The sequence below is a fragment of the Athene cunicularia genome, assembly GCF_003259725.1.
Source record: "Athene cunicularia isolate RWA chromosome 7 unlocalized genomic scaffold, athCun1 chr7_part1, whole genome shotgun sequence".
NCBI classification, from domain to species: Eukaryota; Metazoa; Chordata; class Aves; order Strigiformes; family Strigidae; genus Athene; species Athene cunicularia.
The window spans coordinates 20,664,401-20,675,376 of NW_020799107.1; the positions used below are offsets into that span (position 1 = coordinate 20,664,401).

Here is a 10,976-nt window from a genome sequence, read left to right on the forward strand (position 1 = left end):
CCGCGGGGACCCCACACGCATCCCCCACCGCCCCGCAGCCACCGGGGACCCCTTCCCGTCCGTGTGCGGGGCACTGCCTACGCGGGACATGTCCCGCCACCAAAACCCACGGGGTGAAGAACAGTCGAGCCCCGACGGCTGGGACACGCCGTCCAGTTGTAGCGGAGGGGAGCGGGGTGCCCAGCGCCCCCGGACCCCTCCGGACCCTCGCAGCAGGGCGGGGTGGCTGCAAGGTCCCAGCTCGGGTCCCCCCGGTGCTCCAGGGACGTTCGACGGGGAGGGAGCTGCCAGCCAGCTGGGATGTGTGGGGGGATAATCCGGGCTTGGGGGACTCGTTCCTGGGAGCAGGGGAATGCGGTGAGATCCTACCCGGGAGGGAGGTGCCGGTGAGGGGCTGGGGTTGGCTGGGAGATGATGGATCCCCGGGAGCCAGAGCCATACATCGAAGGAAAACCGTCCAGGGGTTCTGGGGATCGGCCAAGGGCTGGCCAGGGTGCAGCCTGGAGCCTGCTGGGGAGCGCGGCAGCACTGGTCATCAGGTGGCCAGAGAGTCAGTGCTGTGGTGCTTGGGCCACGTAGCTTGCCTGTCTGGCAAGGAGACAGGCCAGGGGCCAGGGAGTGCTCTGAGTGGGAAAAGGGGAGGTCTGGTTTAGGGGAGCGAGGGGGCCAAAGCCAGACCAGCAGGGGCCCTTTTGCCTCTGCATTGCGTACTCTGCCCCAGCTGTACTCTGCGCATTGCACTGTGGTGAGAAGGATCTTCTTGGATCCCTGGAGGTTTCCTCGGGGAGCTGCTGGGCGCTGCAGCACAGCACCCTGCGGCAGGCAGGATTGAGCCTCGCCACCCCACCCAGCGGCACCCCCCAACACTGCCCTGCCCTGCTTGCATGGGGTGGGGCACCTCGTGGGTGGGGGATAGCAGGAGCCCAGGGTGGGGGCTGCAGGGACAGAGAAGAGGGAAGAGCTGTGGCTGTACCCTAGAGAGGAGAGATCCCCCACCTCGGTCCCAGGATAGGGGATTTGGAAATACCTTGGAAAGACCTGGGCTCGGCTGCCTGCATCAGGATGTCTGAGGGGGGTTTGGTGAATGGGGGTGGATGGGGAAAGGCTGTTCCCTGCCTCTTCCAGAGCAAAAACTGGGGAGCACCAATTGAAATAGGTGGGTGTGAAAAAAATCAGGACAAGGTGGTTCTTTGTGGGAAACACAGCGGAGCCATGGGACTGCCTGCTGCAGCGGTCGTGGGTGCTAAACCTCTATACGGGATCCAAGCACCCTTAGACAAAATAGTGGCAGAAAAGCACAAAGAGGAGGATGAAATCCAAAGATGCTGCTTCTGCCGAGGGAAGAGCCTGTGCTGCAACGGCCAGGGTCAGGAGCAGGGATGTGCAGGGGATGCTATTTGGGAAAGGGGGGGGGTGGGGGTGTCTGGGTAAGTGCAGGGCGGCTCTGCAGGGTGGCTGGGTCCCAGGGGTGGGGCTGCTCGTCACCCTGAGGTCCAGGGACCTTCTCCTCTCGTGACCTCTGGCCAGACTCAGTGGAGCCTGTCCGTGTGCCTCATCATGGGCATGTCCAGGTGTGCCAGGCTCCTATGTGTGCGCAGCCTGGCACAGGGGCATCCTGGGCACCCGCAAAGGGTTCTTCTCAGTGGCAGCTGTAGGTGCAATGGCCGTGGCTCAGAGAGGACAGTTTTCCTGTGGAAGTAAGGAACACTGGTGCCTGATTCAAAGCCACAGCGGGTCCTGTACTGGTCTCTCTTCCCCCTATACCTACCTGCGCCTGCCAGGGGTGCAGGTCAGAGTAGTGTTGCACCCCGACCTCAGCTCTCCATGGAGACATCTTGCGGGGCACAGTGCCCCTAGAGATGGGTAAGGGCTGTGCTGTGACACCAATTCAGTTTCAAGCAGAGGTGGCAGTGGGGAATATTGGTGCTGGGATGGATCTGGTACTGCCAAGATACCTCCTTCTTGGGGCTGCAGATGAAATAACTAGGCCAGATACTCACAGTAAACCAAATAAGCAGGTGTCCATCTTCAGCGGGTTGTGAATGAGGGCAGGAGGGATGTGGGGGCCCTGAATCCAAACCCACTGCAGCCTGCATTGACCTCTGAGGACTCCTACTCCTGTCCAGAGGTGTAGAGGCATCCTCTCCTCCTCTTGTTTGCGGTGCAGGATGGGGATAAGGATACTGCAAAGGAGATAAGACCTCGTTACCATCTTCTGTGTCTCTAGAGCAAAGATGCAATGAGGTGCATCTGAAACCTGGGTCCAGGAGGGGGCAACATAGCAGAGGGTTGAGGAGACCAGGGCACATCCTGCCCCACTCCTTGGGTCCTGAGAGAGATCTTTAACCTCTGCGGGGCTTGGCCTTGCAGGCAGCGGGCAGATCCAGCTGTGGCAGTTCCTGCTGGAGCTGCTCTCGGACCGGGCCAACCTGAACTGCATCGCCTGGGAAGGCACGAACGGGGAATTCAAGCTGATTGACCCTGACGAGGTGGCGCGGCGCTGGGGTGAGCGGAAGAGCAAACCCAACATGAATTATGACAAGCTGAGCCGGGCACTGCGCTACTACTACGACAAGAACATCATGACCAAGGTCCACGGCAAGCGCTACGCCTACAAGTTTGACTTCCATGGGCTGGCGCAAGTGTGCCAGCCGGCTGCCCCTGATCACACCCTCTACAAATTTCAGGGCAACCTGGCCCCACTGCCCTTCTCAGGCATCTCCAAACTCAACCTCATGACCTCGGGGGTGACACCAGCCGGCTTCTCCTACTGGCCTGGCTCCAGCCCGTCCCTCTACCCCGGGCACGGGCTCCAGCCCTCTGCCCCCTTCAGCGCCATGGCAGCCTCCCACCTCAACAACATGAACAATCATTACCACTAGAGGCTCAGCCACGCCAAGCAGAGCTCCTCGTCCCTGGCAGCATGGGGCTGGGGAGCTGGGAAGCTCAGCAGGGAGGGATGGGGGGGTGGGATCGTGACCTGCTCTCAGTTGCCCCCTTTTAGATTTGAAGAGTGGTGTGGGGGGCAAAGGGTGCTTGCAGGGTAGCTGGGTTGGGTCCCTGATGTGGGTGGCTGGAGAGAGAAGCCATCTAAAATTAGGGTGAGGATGGATCTGTGATCCTGGGAACAGACATGAATAGCTAAATCAGGGTGTGAATGGAAGAAAAAAAAAATGGGCTCTCCTCCTTGCAGGGACTGTGCCCCCCTTTTCCTTTGCAACATGCTGCCCACCCCATGAACGTCCTTAGCTCTGCCCCCAGCCTGTGCCTGCCCTCCCCTCTCCCTGCAGAGAGGAGGCAGGAGCTGAGGCCTCAGGGCAGCTGTGTCCATGGGTGAGGGTCCCCCTGGTAGGGGCAGGGAAATGGGACTCTCCTTGCTGTTCCTTGGTCCCCCACCTTTGCCTCCAAAGCTTTCCTTTCCTCCATTCCTCCTACACCTCCTGATGCTGGTGGCTTCCTCCAGACCTCAGGAGAAGCCTTGGTCTGGAGAGGAGAAGCTCTTCATGGGTTGACTCCTGCCCTGGGCAGGGCTCTGGGGCTGGAGGTACCAGGGGCAGATGTGAGGGCACTGCCAACCCTCAAGGCAAGGACAGAACCCAGAGGCAGCAGAGCGTGGCCCCCACAGCTCTGCCCTCTTCCCAGTGCCCAAGGACCACACCACACCACAGAAGGGGATGGTCCCCAACATCCTGCACATGAGCCCGTGTCCTGCTGGTTACTTCCAAGTTTAATTCCCCAGTTTTACTGTGGCTTTAGCCCCTTGCATACAGGGCTTGGTGGGACACCCTCCATGGGTGGGAACATCCCCAGGGACAAGGCTGACTGGGAGGTTGAGCAGGAGGAGGGATGACAGCAGGGCTGGGAGTCCCAGGCACTGAGGGGCAGCCCTGGGTCTCTCTGCCTAGGTCCAAGGAGGTATCCCCATCCTCCAGAGCAGGACTTTGGCCCAGTGGATGAAGAAGAACTGGGCATGCTGGGCTCTGCACTGGCTGGGGGGAGGGATTGGTCTTCAATAAAACAGAGAGGTGCTGTGACCTGTGTCCTCTTGTGTCTGCAGGGCGCTGGTGAGAGAGGAAACCACCCAGCAAATCCCCTCCCATACAACCCAGAGCACCTGTAGGGCTGGGGTGGGGAGGATGCAGCCACTCTGCTGCATTACCTTTCCTCCATCACCTCTGGCTCTTACAGCCCCCAAGAGATAAGGCAGAGGTGGAAACCACTGGGCTTCTTGAGACACTCCTTCAGCGAAGCTACTTACCCTATTTCCAGGCTGGCAAGGGGGTGTGGCAACTGGAGGCAAAGAGGAGATGCAGTTGGCCTGGCAGGCTGTCTGTAACCCTGCCATCAACAAGGGAAATTTGGGATGCCAAGAGCCAAATCCCTCATGACTCACAGAGCCCTGTGCAACCAGCTTGGGGCAATGCACTGGGCCCAGCATGGCTGGATCATGCAGCAGGTGTCCTTGCTGGGCTGCGCTGTGCCGGGAGCAGAGAGGTCTTGAGCCATGGAACCAGGCTCATGTGTGACATCGATGCAGTAAGTGGGGGAACACTGCTTGCCCAGCTTCAGGAACATGCCCATATATCCACCGCTGCCCATGGATCCACTGCTGCTTGTGGTGGCTGGCATGGGCTCAGGAGCTGCCCTCTGCCTGCTCCCCAACCTGGGGCTGTGTGCCCCATCCCACACTCATCAGAGGTCCAGGATGACAGGGCTGGGAGCCAGGCTTAGGTCAGGGATCAGTTGTGATCCCTGCTGTGGGGGTGCACAGATTACCAGCTGTGTAGGGGGCTGCTGTGCAATTACCCAGCACATCAGATCGCAGCCCCTCTCCCTGTGCCCCCAAGATCAGAGCAGCCTCCAGATCTGGGGACTCTGTGCTGCCCTCTCTGCCTCCTTCCAAGGTCTGGTCACTGTCATGGCTTTGGTGGCATCTGCTTGGATGTGTCCTCATTGCCCTAATCAGCTTAAGGGAGGGGGATCTGATGTCAGTGTCTCCTCTCAGAAGGGCTCAAGCTGTGCAGTGCGAGGCCTGATGCTGCTGGTGGGGAACCCATGTATGGGAAAGGAGCTGAAAAGACTGGGGGGTGTGGGGGGGGAATGTCCCTCCCTCCAGGATCCCTGAGCATTGCACAGCCTGGTCTCCAAGGATGGTAGGAGGTGAAGTAAGGGGGAAAGGAGTAGTTACCCCCATGAAACCAGCACTCAGGCTGAAGACACACACCCCGGCTCAAGCTTAGCCTTGCAAGGGCAAAATGGGGGGGCTGGCCACAGCTGGCTCTCTCAGAGCCAGGGCAGAGGGCCATGCCCCCACCGCAGGAGCCTGCTTTGGGTCTTAGGTAACTGCATGACGCAGGGCAGGACACGGATTAAGGGATATGGGTCACTAGTAGCTTCCCCCTGCCTTTGAGTCCCGCTCCTACCCCTCTGGTGCCTCTGACAGTGCCTGCACCAGGGAAGCCCAGGTGACCCCAGTTCCCTCCTCATTCACAGCCCTGCAATCCGGGTCTCTGCTGTATTGGAGGGCAGACATGCTGGGGAAATGGGGGAGTTACCTTTTGGAAGAGGGAGGACCACCACACACTCCCAGTGCAACAGGCTGCAGCTGAGGGCTTGCTTTGCTCTGCTTTGAGCTCACCTGGCACAGTCCCCCTGCTCTGTCCCCAGAGTGCCACCCCAAAAGCTGTGAACCAGCCCTGCACTCTCCAGGGACAGCAGCCAGGAGGGAAGGTGGGGAACAGCCATGCAGGACTGACTGCACCATCAATGTTCTCACCTGCCTGAGGATGCAGTGTCACCATGGCAACTTGGGATGCTCCCATCCCCAGGCCCCACTGGGGGCAACTCCCCTACCCCCGTTGTGTTTACCGGATGAGGGGGACAGAGCATCACCTCCCACAAAATCCAGCCTCCTGCCTCCCCAACACCCCGTCTGGCCCAGCCCATCAGCAGTGCTGCTTTTTTCAGTCGCCAAAACCACCAGCTCAGAGCAGACTGCAGCAAAATCCTACCAATGGGCAAGCAGGGGCAAGATCGGCACAGCTCCCGGTGAAGCATCGTCCCTGGCCCCGACCAGGGGTGCCCAGCTCAGGGGGATGATGGGGGAGCACTGTCCTGGGCATTGGGGTGCATCAGCTGGGTGGGCAGCCTGTCCTAGGTGGCTGGCAGCAGGGTTCATGGACCCAGTGTACCTGTGGGCTCCAGACCTAGCTGTGGGGAGACCTCGGGTGCCCTGCCCAGGGTGAGATGGGGGGAACACAGTCCCAAAGGGCCTCAGCCTGTATGAAGGAGCGAGGGAGCAGAGCACGTGGCCTGGCAGCTTCTGCTGCCGTGTGATTAAAGGCAGAAGGTTTCTTCCCTACTTAAAGAAAAAATGAAATAAATCTTTGGCTTTGTTTAGCTGGCAAGAAGGCAGGATTGAGCCCTGCCTTGGCCTCAGCTTCTTACCAGGATGGCAGGGGGACCCCTCCAGCTTCCCTCAAGGCCTTCCATCCCCACAGGAAGGGATCAGAGGGGGGGGCTGGAGCAGCCCCTCTCCTATTTTAGCACATACAAGTCACCACTTGCTTAATTTCTTACACTGGGAATAGCCTTTGCAGCACAGCCAGGTCACATCTGCTCCAGGGGACATGGGGCTGCCTCCCTGCCCAACCCCGGCCCCCCTCCAGCTCTCCCAATTCCCACCTATTTCCTTCTGTCTGTATCCCGGCTGTGCTGGCTCCTCGATTCACCACTCCCCCACTCTGCTCCAAGCTGCTGACTCACATCCTCTCTCCAGACGCCACCTTCCCTTGGCCTGGCTCCCTGCAAAGCATTTTGTGACTTAGTGTGGCTCAGCTGGAACCCGCAGGTGCAGCCAGTCGGGCTCCAAAACCCCTTGTGAAGCCCCTCCAAGGAACCAACTGTGATGCTTCCAAAATGTGCTGCTTTCTCCCTTGCCAACGTGCTCAGGGCTGGAGCCGTACTGCTGCCTTCCCCCACGTACTGGATGCACCTGGGGGGAATTTTGTGCACTTTGGGTTTCTTCCCTGCTCACTGTCCCCCTGCCCCAGACACAGGGTTGCTCTGGATGGAGCCCCAAACCTTGCTCCTGCTGCCACCTGCTCTCCAGTGCCCAAGCAAGAGCTGGTGGGGAGAGTGTCCTGATGCCGCTCCTGCCCAGCTGTACACTGAGACCTTGGGCCGGACTCTGCTAAGGGAGGACTGGATTAATGCACTAATGCCGGATTATGCTCTAATGCAGGAATTCTGATGAGGGAGCAGCTCCCAGCCGAGCCTGGGAGGCATTTACTCCTGGGGAAGCTCCCCACAACTGCCCCAAGCCACAGCTATCCCCCAAGGATCTCTGTCCTCAGGGGTGACACAGGACCATGAGGTAGGCAGCGGACACAGCACAGGGTAACCTCCATGCTCAGCTCTCAGTGGGCTGGAGGTAATGCCCCAGCCTAGGCATCCCTGGCCCTCCATTCTGCTGGGCTTCACAAAAGGATTAACCATGACAGAAGTGCTCCAAGGCATTCTGGTTCCCCTTCTCCACCTGCCCCAGCTTCTTGGCACAGAGCTGTCCCCACTCTGTGCTCCTCAGTCCCACACCCGTCAGCCACGCAATGCCACAGGCCATGTTTTAGCTACAACACGGACCAAACTGTCTGCTGTCCCACCTCCCTCATTCTTACTCCTGCCCCTGGGCTATCCTGGGCACAGGTAGAGCTCAAAGACAGGTTCCCACCCCATCCTGGATGTGTCCCCCATCAGCTGAGACCCTGTGGTAGCTGTTCTCCCTGGGTATAAATATTCCATCAAACAATTTATGACCCCTCACTCTGCCATTTGCTGCCATGTCACTGGGTCACTTCATTCATGTCTTCCCCCTTAGACATCCCACCAGCAGCTGTGACTAAGTGTCATGAAGCAGGGACAGGACCAGAAACCTGCACCCACAAGTCATCCCCAATTCAGCAGAGCAGCAACAGCCTGAAGCTGTGATGGAGCCAGTGTCCGAGTAGCTCCCACAGAAGCAGAAGAGAGACCTCCCACTTCCATCTGCCTTGGGAAACATGTCATCCATCACCCTCACAGCCTAACGGAGGAGAAGGGCTTGCGCAGAGTGCTCAGCTGAGGCAGGTCCTTTACCAGCCACGTGGGCACCAGGTCTACATCATCCAGAGCAGTTTCCTCCCCACGGAGCAGCCCCGAGTCACTCTGGGGAATGCTGCCAACTCTTAATAGCAAAAGCACAACTTCCCCGCCGTTTTTCCAGCAGGAGGAGGCACGGCTTGCCAGGCTGGCTGCTCCAGCCACCCATTGCTCCTCCGAGCCCCAGTGCCATGGCCAGCACATCCAGTGCATGGAGTCTGCCCTGCAGACAGAGCAGCAGGGCAGGGGGAGTCCTACTGAGATGTTGCTTCATGAGCTCCAGGCAGAAACATCCCCTTCCATGGGCAAGTACACATCCTGGGGACCCATTGCTGCCCAGGGTGCCTCCAGCAGCCCCACACATCCTTGGGGAGAAAAAGCAGGATTCTGTGGCCTGAGAAGTGACCTCCCTGGGGCAGAAGGGGCTGAACCAACTGCAGGCTGCACCATGCAGCTTGTGCCCACCTCCCCTGCCACTACATGGGGTGGAGCAGATGGGGCATCCACTGTAAGGCACAGAGAGGAGATATGTTGCTGTCAGGGGAATTTCAAAATAGGAAAGAGCTGGGATCCTTCACCAAGGGCCTGTGGTGATGGATCCCTACCTCTGAGCCCCAACCCTGATGTGAATCCCCCATCTCTGTAACCCCAGACACTGCTGGGCCCTGTGGCTGGCAGCAAGGGGGGCTTCCCAGCTCCTCACTGTTCCTCAGGGAGCACTCGGTGGCTGTAGGGATCACAAGTTTGGTGACAAGCTCTATCCATCCCCCTACTGCTGCCCCACAGCTGGCTCCTGAGCCCAGACCCCCACGACATCGTGCAGCAGCACAGAGGTCTAACAGGTCTAAAAGCATACCGCTTTTGGGAGGGGAAAACACTGAGCTCCCAAGCCTGTCTGAGGATTCCCACCTTCAGTACTCCCCTCCGCTTGTGTCCCCCTGCCACCTCCTCTTTGCCTGGGGGAGAGCAGGAGGCTCCCAAGCAAGGTAAGCTTAGTGCTCCCCCTTCCCCCCAGCAGCTGTACAAGGTCCTCTGGGGCAGGGAAAACCAGACATCTCTCCCCCTAACAAGGCTCTAGCTGAGCTGATGGTGCATATTTAAATGCATGGGAGCATCTAAGCTTGTCTCTCATTCCTTGACATTTCCAGAGACTCCAAGCTGTCTTCAATTACCAGTCTGCAATTAGCTCTTCCTAAAGCCCCCAATGAGGCCTAGCACTCTTAATCAATGAAACACAAGGGAGGAGGGGAAGGACATGGCCTCACTGCAGCTGGAAGCATTTTAAAAGGCTGGGAGGACCCTGAGAGTGTCTCTGAAAGAGCTGTAGGGTGGAAAACCTCAAATAGTGCCGGCAGGTTGTTCAGCTCTGGGGATAGGGAGTCACTGGACAAATACCCCCAGCTCAGGCTGAAAAAAACCAGCACCAATGACTTGGGTGTTACCCTGCAATGCTGCAGACTCTTCCTGCTGGATTGTGACATGCTGCTTCACCTCACCGTACCTCAGTTTCCCTCCCTGCAAAATACTGATAGGGGAGAGTCAGGGCTTCCCCAGCAGCCCCATAGGAGCTCTGAGGGTTCAGTTCCACCCCTGTTTAAGCCAGAGTAAGTCAGAGCTACTACCTTCCCCAGCACAAGATATGAATATGGCTAAATGTGGGGTGGGTTGTGAGTATGTTTTTGCTGAGACAGCTCACCACAAGGTCACATGAATGTCAATCTAAAAGCAGGAGCAAGAGCACCCATTAGGGACAGGGAGGAAGGGAGCAGCACAGGTCTCAGTGGGTTTATGCAGCCATGGAAAAGCATTGCACAGCACCCTGCCAGGTCAGCCCCCGTCACAGGGACATCTGTGCTGTCTTCCTGGCAGCACAGCTTTGCCTGAATGAGCCAGATTGAGCCTAATTAGCAGCTCTGCTGATGCACACAAAGGTAAAGAGAATCCAGCTTACCCTCCATGACCTGCAGAGCCAGCACAGCTCTTCCTGGCTGAGGGGAGCCCGAGTGCCAGGCTCAGAGGGGCTGGGAAGCACTGGACACAGACCCCAACGAAAGCATATGCTGTGAATCCTGCTAAAGAAGCCCTGGCAAATTCTGTAGCCTGAAGCATAGCAATCAGCAATGAAAAAGGCAGAGCCGTCCCCTTCTCCACCCCTCTCCCTGGGGGTCTGTAAAAGCACAGGGCTGGTAACTGGGCTAGCAACCCAGCTCCCTCAGCTTGCTGCTGCCAAGGAAGGGAGACCAGCCCTGCAGAGCAGAGATAGGGATGAAGGAGGTGAGGGGGGGTAACTTTATGGGAAAAAAAAAATAAAAATGGAGGTGACATGGGCTGTGGGATCCTGATTAAATTCAGTGTGGCAGACAGGCATCAGGCATTTCCATGTGGAATAGAGGAGGCCAGGAGAGAGCTCACAGGGAGCCATGGTGCACTTGGATGGACCAGGACTGGCCTTGGGCACAACAAATCGGGGTGAAATTCTGACCCCCAACTAACACCGGGGAGTAAAACACCCCTCTGAGAACCAGACCTCCCCCCCCATCCCTCCTGGGGAGGAGAGGGGGCATGACTGGGAGTTTGGGGTGCCCTCCCCAATCCCCCTTGCACTCCACAGCCCAACAAGTCCAGGGAATCACCACCAGGCCCATCCAGGCCGCCTCTTTATTCTCCAGTGAAGCAAAGCAAGAGGAGAGGGGACACCACCCCCCCACGCCCGTAACAACCCCCCCGCTCTGGGCTCCCTAGGCCTCCTCTGGCAGACCCCTTTTCCCGCAGCAAGCCAAGGTGAGGGCATCAACCCACCGGCGCCCTGTTTCGGAGGGCGTACCGGCGGGAGGGGGGTG

General features: G+C 58.6%; 1 protein-coding gene and 1 long non-coding RNA gene across 2 annotated transcripts in view; both read left to right on the forward strand.

Moving 5' to 3' along the window:
* The first annotated feature begins 1,859 nt into the window (after positions 1-1,859).
* FEV (FEV, ETS transcription factor) lies at positions 1,860-4,034 on the forward strand. Its single transcript, XM_026852478.1, has 2 exons — positions 1,860-1,863; positions 2,335-4,034. The coding sequence occupies exons 1-2, from the start codon at positions 1,860-1,862 to the stop codon at positions 2,880-2,882; spliced, it is 552 nt and encodes a 183-aa protein (XP_026708279.1). The 3' UTR covers positions 2,883-4,034.
* Positions 4,035-8,893: 4,859 nt separating this feature from the next.
* The window catches only part of LOC113482453, a 16,416-nt gene continuing 14,333 nt past the window's right edge, over positions 8,894-10,976 (forward strand). Inside the window, exon 1 of the long non-coding RNA XR_003398850.1 lies at positions 8,894-10,973. This is a non-coding gene — a long non-coding RNA (uncharacterized LOC113482453). The remainder of the gene's footprint in view (positions 10,974-10,976) is intronic.